This window comes from Ipomoea nil, unplaced genomic scaffold (assembly GCF_001879475.1).
Source record: "Ipomoea nil cultivar Tokyo-kokei standard unplaced genomic scaffold, Asagao_1.1 scaffold2159, whole genome shotgun sequence".
NCBI classification, from domain to species: Eukaryota; Viridiplantae; Streptophyta; class Magnoliopsida; order Solanales; family Convolvulaceae; genus Ipomoea; species Ipomoea nil.
In genome coordinates, this window is record NW_017618587.1 from 1,336,520 (window position 1) to 1,351,237 (window position 14,718).

General features: G+C 36.8%; 3 protein-coding genes and 1 pseudogene across 4 annotated transcripts; 2 read left to right on the plus strand and 2 right to left on the minus strand.

The window, feature by feature from the left end:
- The first annotated feature begins 1,201 nt into the window (after positions 1-1,201).
- On the plus strand, positions 1,202-3,464 carry LOC109149853. Of its 2 annotated transcripts, XM_019297871.1 has the most exons (3): positions 1,202-1,370; positions 1,860-2,534; positions 3,056-3,441. In XM_019297871.1, the coding sequence occupies exons 2-3, from the start codon at positions 1,975-1,977 to the stop codon at positions 3,123-3,125; spliced, it is 630 nt and encodes a 209-aa protein (XP_019153416.1). In that variant the 5' UTR covers positions 1,202-1,370; positions 1,860-1,974; the 3' UTR covers positions 3,126-3,441. The 2 variants fall into 2 exon arrangements, with proteins under 2 accessions (XP_019153416.1, XP_019153417.1); XM_019297872.1 differs by lacking the exon at positions 1,202-1,370 and having other exon boundaries at positions 1,395-2,534; positions 3,056-3,464.
- A 1,687-nt stretch (positions 3,465-5,151) lies between these two features.
- On the minus strand, positions 5,152-6,903 carry LOC109149114 (light-harvesting complex-like protein OHP2, chloroplastic). The gene is made up of 2 exons (XM_019296761.1): positions 6,351-6,903; positions 5,152-5,486 (listed from the first exon to the last, which is right to left on the minus strand). The coding sequence occupies exons 1-2, from the start codon at positions 6,731-6,733 to the stop codon at positions 5,372-5,374; spliced, it is 498 nt and encodes a 165-aa protein (XP_019152306.1). The 5' UTR covers positions 6,734-6,903; the 3' UTR covers positions 5,152-5,371.
- Positions 6,904-7,290: 387 nt separating this feature from the next.
- On the minus strand, positions 7,291-9,216 carry LOC109149113. The gene is made up of 3 exons (XM_019296760.1): positions 9,125-9,216; positions 8,577-8,590; positions 7,291-8,544 (listed from the first exon to the last, which is right to left on the minus strand). The coding sequence occupies exon 3, from the start codon at positions 8,504-8,506 to the stop codon at positions 7,490-7,492; it is 1,017 nt and encodes a 338-aa protein (XP_019152305.1). The 5' UTR covers positions 8,507-8,544; positions 8,577-8,590; positions 9,125-9,216; the 3' UTR covers positions 7,291-7,489.
- Positions 9,217-10,391: 1,175 nt separating this feature from the next.
- LOC109149112 lies at positions 10,392-12,609 on the plus strand (annotated as a pseudogene).
- Positions 12,610-14,718: the final 2,109 nt, after the last annotated feature.

Here is a 14,718-nt window from a genome sequence, read left to right on the forward strand (position 1 = left end):
CATAGGATTACAAATGTGGTTGCAAATTGTAATGTTTGACAAGAAAAGAAAAAAAGAAGTACGTAATTAAACAAGTGACATTAAACAAAGGCTTCATTGCTTTCAATCCCTCAACTTGTATATTGGTTATATATGTGCTATATTTTTTCTGTGTTTTTTTTTTTTTTTTTTTGTTTTTTAATTGTAACATATTCATATGTATAAAATGCAATATAATATAATATAATATAAATTGAAAGTAATATAAAGGATCATGATTCATGTTAGTTGAATAAACAAATAAAAAGCCCGCATGAACAGCTCACTTGGTCTGAAGTTTGGGAACAATGATCCTGAGTCGAGTTTCACCAACGGTAGTGTTAGGAGCAACCTTTGTGCGCACTAAGCATGTGTTCAGCAAATGCTCTGTTGGGCCGGAGTGTTGGGACCATAAAGGTTGAAGATTCAACCTTTCCAATAAACAATGAATAAACAAATAATAGTAAAATAATAAAAGTTGATGATACTGTCATTACTGTGGAAAACTGTTAAAGGTTAAAAGCAGCCAAAAGCAAGCTTTCCTTCTCTAATTTCCTCTCATTCCTTCACTTTCCTAAAAGCTATAAAAAGTGACCCAAACCAATAAATAATAGCCTAATAATGAAAAAAGAAGTCAATTTGTTGTAGTTTATTTTAATTATTAAGTTTTTAAATTTTACACTAATTCTACTCTAAAGGTGTTTAAATAATAATAATAGTAACAACAACGAACAAAGAACCTACCTTAATTGCAAAACCCACTGAAATTTAACTAAAGAATGCACCAAAAAGGATAAGAAGGATATTCCATAAGACGAACAAACCTTAGTTATAGAATATCAAATGCTTTGCAAAAAAAATTGTTACTCTATTTTGTTTGTTTATAAAATATGTACCAATATTTTTTTTAGCTAAAAAAGGAAAAAAATCAAAACCCCACAACTAAATATACCAAACCTAATGATTTTTTTTTAACATACCAAACCTAATGTTAACAAATACTATTTAATTTTCTCTCAAAAAAGAAATACTATTTAATTTATAAATATTCATTTTATAATAAATAAATTATATAGCTTTCAAAAAATATATAAATTATATAATAATGATATTGTTGGCCTTAACTTATGATTTGCGCCGAGCCAATAATCTCTTCTACCCCCAAGCCCCCAACTGGCCTTAAATTACATTTTTTTTTTACTTTTTATAATATTCATACACTGATAGTCTGATACGCATATATACTGTATCTATAGTCTACGCCTCGGTGTATTCTGTACGGTTTCGAGTAATCGGAGATGGAGCCGTCGGTCCGGTGAAGTCGCGCGGGGCATTTCTTCAACTCAGATCTGGTAGTCTCCATTCTTTCTATTCAACGCAGCTCAAATTCTGTAGAGCTTTTGGATTTTGTTGCTGTTCTTTTGTAGTTTCTTCGAGATTGCATTTTGTTTAATTTGTTGCGATTTGCATTTTGGAGCTATGAATCCGTTGTTAAGTCAAATACCGCTAGCTTTTGTTCGTTTTGTTTCTCCGTTTTTTCGTTCTGGGGTTGATCTTGAATGCCAGTGGTGTTAACCATGGGACTTTGATTTAACAAATTTGTACTGTAGTTGGAGTCTTTTAGTTGTTAATGAGGATAAACTTTTGCTTTTTAGCTGATTTAGGATATGTTTATGGTTGATTGCTTTAGTTAATTGCAAATCGTATGAAGTGAGATTGTTGCTAGAGAACCAAAATTGGGGTGAATTTGAAATCTTAAAGTAGTAATAAAGTTTAGGCGTGTGTTCTTTTAGGCCTCTGAATCACTGTTGTTTCTGATTTGTCTTTTTGGTTGTTTTCAGCATTCTTTTTGACTGTCCTGTTGGGAGCACTACTAGCAAAAAGTGGGCACCTATTTTTGGGGGGTGAGGGTTATTGTACAAACAGTTTTGGATGGTGACCAGATGAGAAGAACTGATGTTATTGGCAGTAGAAGGTGGGGGTTTCTTCTCTTCTTCAGCTTCTGGGTATAGCAAGGGCCTGTCCCTTCTTCTCTTGGGTCAGAAGAACGAAGAGAAGCCCATGAGAGTTACGCCTTGGAGCCATTACCAATTGGTGAACCAAGAAACTGATACTGATCCTGAACTGGCTTCCAGGAAGAGCAGGCTTGTCCGTGGGTGCGCTTCCTTTGTCTGCTTTGGTCGTGCTGCCGCTGGACTCGAGAGCCCATCTCCGCTTAAGGTTGGTCCTACTCAGCAGCAAGAAGTATCGCCAGCCAGTTGCCCAGCTTCTGAAAAGGGTAAGGACACCCATTCTGCTAGTCTTGTTGAAGGCACAAATACATCTCAGAAGCCTTCACTTAAGAGTAGCTTAAGGAAACCAGCAAATAGCATAGCGGTTTCTGGTGGTAGTGCCAATGATTGTGAGACCGTGGGTGAATCGAGTAATGATGCCCCTGATCAAATCCTTAGAAGGAAGGTTCAGTGGACAGATACATCTGGTGGGGAGCTTTTCGAGATCCGGGAATTTGAGCTTAGGTATGTCACTATGTCCTGCCCTTGCTCATTCTATATTTGAAATATTCATAAAATGTTTCTCTGGCATATTGCTGGGTGCTGTTGGCGTTCTATTTTTAATCTAACTAAGAAGCGTTGATTTGTAGAGGCCCGCTAGTATTTGCATCTAATAGTGGCTTCTCTGGTTCGCAATTTGATACATAATACATAAACCATCAACTTTCTTTTACTATTTCTATGTCCATGCTTTATAAATCATTTGACTGGACTTCCAGTTATGCAGCCAGTTCATCTTGATCAATGCTAAATATTATCTGGAGTCTTTTATGCCTTCTTTCCTTGTTTTTTGGTTTATCGAGGGCTCTTAATGTTCTCCATGTAATTCAAAACATTCTAAGAGCAAATTTGATGTAGTCTTGCTTGCCCTTGCTGCTCTATATTTACACGTTTATGGGTTATCTAAACTATGGACAGTTCACTTTACAATGGACGAATTATAAATGTTTCTGTCAGGCGTGTTCATTGTTCACTTGTGTTTGCAGCGATGAAGGTGAATCAGGCAATGAGTATGATAGCGGGAACGAAAGGAGTTGTTTGTGCAAGATTATGTAGTTTAAGGTTGCAAAGGAGGTTTCAACCAGGTTGTTTTTGGATAGAAAGACGAGTAGGCGAAATGTGAGCCCTTGCATTCAACCATAGCCTGAGGAAGAAGATGAAATCTGTTGCCATATGCTGCTGCAAGAGTTTCAGAATTCGCAGAACGACCATCCCTTTGAAATGGCTTTTTGGTCACCTGTTGTGTCTATAATCTATATATTGAGTTTCTTGAATGTCAATTTTGTTAACAGGCTTTTGGTGTCATTGTTTTTCATCATCATTATTAATATACTAGTGCTGGTCCGAGCAGTGCTCGGATAATATTTTACATGACATTTATTATAATTATTAATTTATTACATTCAAAATTAATTACGAATATTAGTATAAATAAATAAATGGTGGTCAAACAATGTATTTAACGTGTTCGGCTGTTATACGTACACCACCTAATATTGATAAATTCGCTATTCTTCTCCCAGCAAGTGAACACCTTTTAAGATTATGTGGAAAATAATGTGATTTTTTTTTGTTTGTTTTATTTTGTTAGCTTATGTGGCTTGCAAGCTTGAATTTGTTATTTTATTATTATATTTATAATATAAAATGAAGGTGTGATCACTCTTGATTTTGAAAGTGAAAATATTGCAGGGATGTAGATAAAATAATGAAAAGAATTTAAAAATTTGATGATGTAAAAGTATAATTTACTTTTGAAAGTGAGAAATTATTGCAAGAATAAGGATAGTTTATCATGCATCCCGAGTTAACCAACAGTTATGCCATGGATTTAGGTCCATCTTGCAATGTAAATACGATTTCAAAAAACATAATTTATATATTAAATGCTCACAATTTCAATTGTAAACATTTAGTATATAAAATTGTGAAAATGTGTATTTTTAGACCCATTCTACCATTACTGTGTCCACAGAATAATTTGCCCATATATTTTGGAAGACGAAGGCAGCTTAAATCCTCTCCTCTCAGCCACTAATCTTGAAGCCATGTTGGCCGCTTCGTCTTCCTTCCTGCACAGGAATCCTAACCCTCCACTTGCAGACCCCACCAAATCGGCGAGAACCTGCCGCCCTTCTCCGACCAAGTTCCGCCGCCAATCACTCCCCAATCGCGGGGCGTATTTAGGTAGATGGACGGCACTTAGACTGGACGCACAGCAGCAAAGAGGGCAAACGAAGCAGAAGCCTCAAGAACAAGAACAACACCTGAGCGGCGCCGATGTGCTGCGGGCACTGCAACGAGCCTCAGCCCAGAAAATCAAGAAAAATCATACCCGACGCCGGGAAAGAGTAGTGGCGGAGAAGGCGAGCAGAGGCGGAGATAGAGAGGAAGGCGTTGATTCTGCAGGTAAAGATGAAAGCAGTGTTCGAGCCTTGTGCATCAATGGCGAATGGGGTGCTCGTCTGGACGATTTGGAGAAGCAACTTCGCGACCTTATGCATTCATGAAAACTTTATTTTTTATTTTTTATTTTTATAGTAACATACAACCGCAGTAACAGTCTTCTTCCACACTATTATGTAAGTGTAATAAATCTATATATGTATGACTATTTATCCAATTATATTTTTTAGATATACCAATAATGCAGTGATGAATAACTTCGCCAATCGCCAGTTAAGTCTGCAGCATTTAGCCAAAGACCTTATGGTCAAGCCGTATTTAGCCAAACACTTTGTGGTCAAGCGGCATGAAGTGATTCTCTTAAATGGTTAGTACATTTAGCCAAAAACCATATGGGTAAGCGGTATTTAGCCACAGACCTTTTGGTCAAATAACAGGTCATGGATTCGAGCTTCAGTGGAAGTGGGAGACACTACACCTACACCTATCACGTGATGAGCCGTTGGTGTAAGAACTATTTCAAAAGGTTTTCATTTCTTAGATGAATCAATTTGTTTAATATATAAGCCCGTCTAGAATTTACAATCTGCGTCTCGTGTTGCAAAAGCATGTAAAATGCTTGGGAGTAAAGCTAGTTAATTACTTGTACATGAATAACACCATAAATTGTGCTCCATAAAACAAACAAGAGGAGTAAATGTGTGCATTAGAACTGACAATTGGATCAGCCTCAGTATGTGAAAAAGGAATGGAGTTTTCAAGAGTTAAAAAGGCTTGTGGTAAGGCACAGTTTACTACAACTGAATTAACTAAAATATAGAATACAGGAAGCCATATACATACATACATTACAGAAAGACACAACATTCAGGTTGGAGGACAGACAAGCTAGCTCCTCATTCCAAGTCTAGTATTCCAAAATTTGAGAGAAGAATCTTAAGTTGATCAACAAAGTCAGAGCCTGTGGCATACTCTGTTAACATTCCAACAGCAAATCCAAACATTGCCCATCTGCTCATCAAGAATCCAAAAGCGGTGTTATTATTGCATAGGATATACATTGCCCATCGGCACACACCAAAACTAGACAGAAATACAAAAAGCAAAAGCCAAACTAGTCACTATGTGAATTCCTTCTGCACATTTTAGGTTTGAGATTCTACTCTTATATGTATGCGCTGTGGGTCAGGCCTTTCTCGAGCAAAAGTAAAAAAATGAGCTCAAAACGGGCTAAATCTAGATTAATCTAAGAATGGCGGGGATACAATTCCTTCTGCACTCCTTAGAATTCATTTTAATGCAACTGTTAGGTTTGGGATTCTACTCTTATATGTGTGGGCATGCCTTTCTCGAGTAAGAGTCAAACTATATGAGCTCAACACATGCTAAATCTAAATTAGTCTAAGAGTTGTGGGATACTGAATGCTATACCCAAAATAAGAAAACTTAAAAGTTGAATTTGCCATCCTCCTAAAGTCCTAACCTTTTGACCTTCCAAACCAAACACCCCCTCAATTTCATTCTCAAAAGTAAACCAGAGAGTTCCACTTGGTGGCAGCTTTACATGGAGGAAAGACCAATACAAAAATTGTTCAAAATCATGACTAGCTATCATTCCATGGATGAATAGTGATCAACATTAGTGCATGGTTAAGCCAAAATTTGTACTAATGTTGCTAACTTGACTCAAGTCTCAAACATTCATCCCCAAATCCCAATGTTTTAGCAACAGAACTGAATCCTGATGCAAAATTTACACAACTTTTAACATATCCCAGCAATAAAGATTGGGCCTTTAGCAGAATTGAAACTGAACTCTGAGATGAATGTAATTCCAAGAGAACAGAAAGAGAAAGAAGAAGAAAAATTGAGTACCTGCCGTTGGAAATTTCATTCTTGCCAATAAAACCAAAGAAAGGGCCTTGATTGGCTTCTTCAGCCTTCTTCTGCTTGAAATACTCTTGAAGCTCCTTAGCCTTTTGCCTCTGGAACTCGAGAGTAACTACACTCTTGTCCTCCACGGCCGCCGCCACCGCCGCCGGCTTGGGAGGAGAGCTTGGCGGCGGAGAGGGTGGGACAGGCTTTACAGGCGTAGGAGGAGAAGGAGCCACGGGTCTTCTGAAAGGGCCTTCAGCCTGAGAGCTCCTTACTGTAAATATGATGGGCCTGGTTGCAGAGAATCTCATCGAAGTGCAAGAGGAAGGTGATGGTGGTTTTGGGATTTTTATGTACGAAAATGGAGATGATGTTACCGGCATTTTCTCGGAATCTTGAAGTTTTCTCTGTAAAAGGAAGAAGAAGAAGAAGAAAAGAGGAAATATATTATTGTTTTTTTAAAGTTTTATCACAACATTGGAAAATTGTCTGGCGGCAGCGAGGGTGTTATGTGGATAAAGTGTGGCCAAGTAGAGCCTATAAATACAAGTCTTACAAAATCCCAAACTTCAGAATTTAGAACCAAAATGAGAATATATATAGACGTTCCGTAAATAACTCGAACTTTGATGCAAGTAACAAGTGGTGTTATAATGAAGATATGTAATAAATTTTTTTTTTTTTTATATTGATACTTTGAATGTCATTATATTAAAATTAATTGCCTCAATTTGTTGTTTTTGTATTTTAGAACTTTTATTCTCATGCATAACAAAACATCAATATTCTTAATCATTATAATGCTACCTGGCCTACTACCAAACAGACAAAATACTTTCATTAAAATCCATTACCAATACAATTATCAAGTATTTGATTATCATTCCAATTCTGATTCCAATGTGCGAACCAAACACACCCTAAGTATATACTCCCTACGTAGTAAACATGGGTTGACGGGAGTTTAAAATTGATTCTCGGTAAAAATAATTAAAACAAAGTAGTATTCCTGTTTCCTCCTGTTGTAAGTAAACTGAAAAATGGGTCTTCTTTTGTAGTTGAAGAACCACCCTTTTCCTTTCCTTTAAGGCAATGTCCTGGTTCATTCACAGATGACAGTGAAGGAGGAGCAGATACTTTTACCGACACAAATGCAACATTACAAATGCAACATTACGCTTTGCTTTAGGCTTGATTTTCACTTCAGCATCACCCTTAATTATCCCGCTTCCAGTACAAACAATACTCTTGTCAGGAGAAACCGCAATATCTGAACCTGGTGGAACTTGCGTCTCATCATCATTACTCTCAGGGATAGGACTCAACGGGGAAGAACTCTTATCCTTTTTATTCAAGGAAGATGATCTTTCTACATTAACTTCATCAGGGACAGTGTTATCACATTCGTCTTCTCCTAGGAAAATCTCTACACTTTGGTACTGAATCTTTGATGTTTCAATACAAGCAGCATCTTCTTTGGTTTTCTTTTCCTGGTTTTCAACCTCACTTGCACCTTTCCTCTCAGTTAATCTATACTTATCTGTCTCCCAAATGCATTCTAGGAAAGTAGCAGGTTGTTGCTTTGCGGGGTAATATTCTCTAAAAACCTCAAATCGTTCTTGAGTTAACCTAACAGCTTGTTCCTTTTGAGAAAGAGAGGATATGCAGTTGAATACACAAACAACATCTAGAAGCATTTGCTGAACCAAAACTCTGATTCGCGCCAACAAGGCCAACACCGTCAATGAAAACCCCATGAAAAATGATCGAGCAAGAAGAGTTGATACCTGCGTTGCTGCCTTCAACATCGGCTCAGCCATCTGTGACAACAGGTGAGCAACTCCCAGGAGCCGATCCAAAAAGTTGTGCTTGTTACTGTCTGTTCTTCTCTTCTTCAGGCTTTCCAGAAGCTGCACCTTTTGCTTAGGCCTCTTTCCATGGATGACATCAAATGAGGCACTGAAAATCTCCTCCGGATTTGCTGATTTGAGAAGTCTTAAGTCTCTTCTCACCTTCATCAGGTACTGAAAATAAGAGCATCTTCTGTGTTGATTCTTGTTTTTGTACACAATTCGATCGAGAATGCCAAACTCAGATTGAAGCTGACTGAGAAACGATTTCAACCTTTGCTCAACTGTTTCAATCTCCGAACCCATAACTTCAGCCACCAAGTGGAGGTGGGAGGCAGAACCTCAAATAACTGTGAATTAGAGAATTTGAAAGTTGGAATTAGGAATGAACTTGAACCCATAGCTACCAGTGGGATAAGATGAAAGCAATCCATCATTGAAAAGCAATAGAATTCATAAAATTTTCACATAGAAACTATGTTAAACAACCCTTCTCAAATTTCTTATTAAACTCAGGTTGATGGAGATGTTCCATCCTATCCCTATCAAGATTAAAATTTCAGAATTCTCAACTACACCAATCCAGAAACTTGTCTCAAAAACTCAGGTTGATGGAGATGTCATGGAGGCTTCCAATGACAATCCCCATTCCACATACCTAACAGAGTCGATTTTTAAAACAACTTGTATAACAGACCTAATTTCCTAGTTCAATGTAAAAATCTAAACATATGGAGAAGCAAGTGAGCTGAGCAGAACAACGATTGCTGCTTCTAAGTTTGTTTAGTTTGAAAGTTCGTTGAAAGCTTAACAATAAGCAAATAAAATCATATCACAAAAATAAGCAAACCGCTTCCATCATCACATCATTGAGGTTGGACAAAATACACATCAAAATAAAAAAAAATAGGTTTAGATGATTACTTTTTGAGAGTCCGAGTTCTGGAACTGCCCGCGATGCAAGGTTTGCCGGAGAAGGGAGGCTCGCCGGGATGGTTGTCCTGTTCGCCTGTGCCCTAAGCTTTGTGCCTTCGCCGGAATGTGCGCCCCGGAGATAGAGAAAGCTGTTCGCCCGTCGCGTAAGCTTTGCACCTCCTCCAGAGTCCAGTCGTCTGTCAAGGTATCTCACGAAAGGGAAAAAATAAAAAGAAAAAGAAAGAGGGGAGGGAAAAATATGTGAAGTTTGTTGGTGGTAGGATTTGAGCTCTTTACCTTTTGTTATGGTTCATTCATGTTTTTTACTTCTCATGGAGAATTATTAAAAATTGTCCCAACTATTTTTTTTTTTTTTTTTTTTTTTTGAGTACTACTAAACTCTGTTACAATGTAGTATCTATTCATAGTTATTTTTTCAATCTATCCAAATTTAGAGTTTTGAATTTGTTTTATATATATATAAGATGATGTTCTTATGAGAACCACTCTCTCTATGAGTACATGAGAATCAATATGGTACATTAAACACACAGATCTATAGATTAATTGCGGATAGAGCAATGTGTTGTGTGCATATTAAGCATGTGTTATGTGTAAATATAGGATATGCACACAGCACATGTGAGGATGTTGAGCTCTCACAACTAATCTCATCCATAGATCTATTTTTATTAATGCACTATGTTGGTTCATGTACTCATGGGGAGAGTGGTTAACTAGTTATATCACTAATATATATATATATATATATATATATATTACAAAACTCATTGTCATTGTATCATATACCCGAGTATAATAGCATAATAATACCTATAAGATTCTTCTCTAGTAACATAGTTTAAATAGAAACACATGGCAAAAGTAGTTGCAGGCATGAGATCTTTTCTTATTTTTTAGTTTTCTGTGTAAAATCTTCCATTCTTTGTCTTTTTCAGTTTGTTTTTCTTTGCCAAAGTTCACACAACGGATGAAGCTAAGCTAGGCAGAGAGTAGAAAAATATAATCTATTTCTGAAAAAAGCAGGCAGGCAGGCCGGCTTCCCTTGTCACCTTCTGCTCTTTTGTTTACCAAATCTATTTTGCATCATTGCTGCATTTATTTTTCTAAAATTTCCCATCAGTTTTCTCCACATGTCTCCCTTTTCTTGATGTTATTGATGAAACAACAATGACCATTTCTTGACAGTGTCACAGTTTTTAGCCTGCAACTGCAACAGTTGTTGGGGTGTTTATTATTCATAATCTCAGGGAGCTTAATTGGGATCTTTCTGGTATGGGGTCTGTTCAAGCGAAGCCACCACAGAGGGGCGCGGAGAAGATGAAGCTGGAAAACGGGTATGCCAGAGCTAGGAGATCAACTGGCCAGAGATATGAACCTGGCAGGCCTTCCCGGCCCGAGCCAAGGATTAGAGATGATGCTTATGTTCGCAATGGAGGCAGGGAAACCGCCGTTGATAGGAAAGGAGAGAAGCCAAGGAGCAGTGGTGGCAAAGCTCCTGCAGAAATTGATTCCAAGAAAACAAACTCTGGGGAAGAAGAGATGGTGGATGGTTGGCCAAAATGGCTAGTGGATAATATTCCAAGACAGGTTCTTGCAGGTTTAGTCCCAAAAAGTGCAGATTCCTATGAGAAAATTGATAAGGTCAGCAGCCATTACTACACTTTAGGATTTCTCAAATGCAACATTGAAAGTTAGTACTGGTTTGAGCCGGTCACTTATGGGCAACCTAAGCTGGTTTACCTTATCAAGGTTTACCCAGTGCACACTCTCGGGTAGTGGCTATGGATTTTCCTCGTAACTCACAAAAAAAAAAAAAAAAAAACATTGAACCTGATACAAGTTTCTTGATGATACATTTTAGGTAGGTTCGGGGACTTACAGCAATGTCTACAAAGCGCGAGACAAGGAAACAGGAAAGGTTGTTGCCTTGAAGAAAGTCAAGTTTGAAACATCAGAGCCAGAAAGTGTAAAATTTATGGCAAGAGAGATCATGATTCTGCAGAAGTTGGATCATCCAAACATTATAAAGCTTGAAGGGCTGGCAACTTCAAGAATGCAGTACAGTATTTACCTGGTTTTTGACTATATGCAGTCTGATTTAGCCAGCATTATATCCAGGCCTGGTGGCAGGCTCAATGAATCACAGGTGCTCAGAAACACACAAAATCTTTTCGAACGAAGGATTGCACATTAATGGTTACGAACCCATGACCTTTAGTCTGGCTCTGATACCAAATTAAAGCATGTGATCCATCTCAACTAAAAGCCTAAGCTGATGGTTGGATTGCACATTAATGGTTATATGCTCAACACTAATTCTGATTATTTATGGCTTCACTCAGGTCAAGTGCTACATGCAGCAGCTTCTATCTGGGCTGCAGCATTGCCATGAAAGGGGCATTTTGCACAGAGACATAAAGGGCTCAAATTTGCTGATTGACAAAAATGGGATGCTAAAAATTGCAGATTTCGGGCTTGCCAACTTCTTCAACACGGGAACGAGGCGCCCCCTCACTACTCGAGTCGTGACGCTCTGGTACCGAGCCCCCGAGCTGCTGCTAGGTGCTACAGAATATGGTGCAGGAATTGACCTGTGGAGTGCAGGGTGTCTCATGGCTGAAATGTTTGTTGGCAGGCCAGTTTTGCCTGGTAGGACAGAGGTAATATAATATAATGAATAACCATGTTTCATTCCAAGAACCTTACCAAATTAACCAAAAAGAAAACAAATTTGGATCTGCAGGTTGAGCAACTTAACAAGATATTCAAGCTATGTGGCACACCATCAGAGAACAAGGCTTCCAACAACTTTCAGGCCACCCTATACATACAAGCCTTGCATCAGAGAAGCTTTCAGACACTTCCCATCTTCTTCCTCGGGTCTACTCTACACGCTCCTCGCCCTAGATCCATCCTATCGCGGCTCTGCAGCTTCTTCTCTCCAAAATGAGGCAAGACTACACACACAAAAACCTTCAATTCCTTAATCTTTAACTAGCACTAATATATGTGTTTTGTGCACAGTACTTTTACACAAGCCCCTTAGCATGTCACCTTTCTGAGCTCCCTGTAGTCCACAAGGAAGATCCAGAGCCTGCAATAATCATAAAGAATGAAGGAAGCAGTAACAGCACAACAAGGAGAAGAAGCAATAAATCTGTAAAGGAAGACATTATTATCCCTACTTATACATCTTCACCTGTTGCAGAAAACCCTGAGAAATCTTCAAGAAGTGAAGCTGATAACCTTAATAATGCCGCCATGAATATCAGGGACCGGCCTCCAAGAGCCGCAACAGCCAAGAACCACAACGTTGTCAACTACAAAGACAACATGCGGCACAGGTTGAACCATGTCCAGAGGTCTGCCTCAACAAGAGTTCACAAATGAAGATACTTTATGTTGTAATATATCAAATAATGTCCTACATTCAATATATTAAAAATGTACATTTATTCATGATCAACATTACAGTCCATAATAAAATTTTCTTTATTATGTAATCTCGGCAGTTCGTGGACCATGGTCTACACAACGCACGTCAAATAAAATTGTAGTAGAATCAAAATAATATTTTAGTATTGCTATAATGATATTATTAGTGTGTGAAAAATGAAATTAAAAAGCAGAGCTCATCTAATAATATACGTATATTGTCAAATGAAATTGTAGTATAATTAAAAATGAAATTGTAGTATAATTAAAATCATACTTTAGTGTTGTTATAATGAAACTAGTGTGTGTGAAAAACGAAATAAAAATTCAGGGCCCATATGAAAACATACATATATTCTCAAATGAACTTGAAATGTAATTAAAATAATATTTAAGCATTACTATAATTAAATTAAACTAGTGTGTTTAGAAAATAAAATTAAAAAATAGAGTTCATATAATAATGTATATTGTCAAATAAAGCTGCAATATAATTAATAAATAATACTTTATTATTGTTATATTAATGAAACTAGCGTGTGTATGTGGGGTAAGAGATGACATACATCCATAATCACTCAACGCTCTAATGCTATATATGAGTATGTTTCATCATCTTTTATTTATTGTAATATAATGCATCACTAAAATAGAAAAATGAGATTTAAATTCAAGTCAAATGCTTAAAAATACTAAATTAAATTTATCATATAATAAGTTTTTTTTTTTTCTTCTATAACACATCCTATACAACAAGCTATATGAAAATCATGATCTACTCATTTCATAGTTACCAAATATATGTCACATTTTGCTTAATAATCTGGTCATATCCTAGATCATATATGCTAATGATTTTGAGATCGAATAGTATAAACCTATAACTTTAAAATAAGGCATACATGGGGCAATCTCAACTAAGTTGGTCATATCATTTGCTTGGTAAACACATTATTCTAAATTCAACTTTCCGTGACAATAGAATGACTTATTATGATTTATTTCTTGTAATCTTTTGAAGACTATGATCACAATACATGCATATTCTAGAGTAGTGACGATAGAAGTTTTCTCATGAATACAGTATTTTTTTTTCAAAAAAAAAAAAAAAAAAAGAGAGAAAAAAATGGAGGAATTACTGTCAGTGGACGTCAGCAAAGTGATCACACAGTTCATAGGTGGCTCATTGGCTGTATTCTCCCAAGTCTCTGAAGTCGGAAGTGCGCCAGCATTGCGTCACTACATGAAATGGCTATCTTGCCCTTTTCACCTGGACTGTGTCATGGATTGTATTTGACAAATATACCCTTAGCTGACAAAAATATGAACCCATCTTATTTCAGATAATTTCACCTTTAAAAAAAGAAAGGATAATTTCACTTAAATCCTATAGTTTTCAAACAATTGCACTTGCAAATGCAAAAATGAAAACTCTAGTTATATCCTCACAATTTATAAATCAATTACGAACATTGATGGACTTTACTATATATATATATATATATATATATATATATATATATATATATATATATATATATATATATATATATATATATATGTGTGTGTGTGTGTGTGTGTGTGTGTGTGTGTGGATGAGTGATGAAATGTCACTTTGTAGTATCTTGAAAAAAAAAAAATCATTGTAGGCACGTTACAATGAGAAGTGAAGATGTGCTGATAGGGACAAGAGCAGTCTGAGGCAATTCAACGAGGGAATTACAAAGGATTAGTCACTGTATATACCCACAAAAAAAACAACGTTTTACAAGTAGCGATTTCTTTATAAACAATATTATGATTGCGCAACAATAACTGACAAATTAGAGACGCGGCGATACCAATCAACAACAATATTAATTTGAGTGCGCAACAATAACTGACAAATTAGAGACGTGGTGATACCAATCAACAACAATAGACAGATCAAAAATAGTAGTTTGATTAGGCAACAATAAATGACAAATTAGAGACGCGATGATACCAAGAAACAATAATAGACATATCAGAAACAATATTTTGATTGGGCAACAATAATTGACAAATCAAAAACACGACGATACTAAGCAATAACGATAGACATATCAAAAACACAATGAGGCCATGTAATACTAATTGACAGATCAGAAATGTGGTGGACTAGA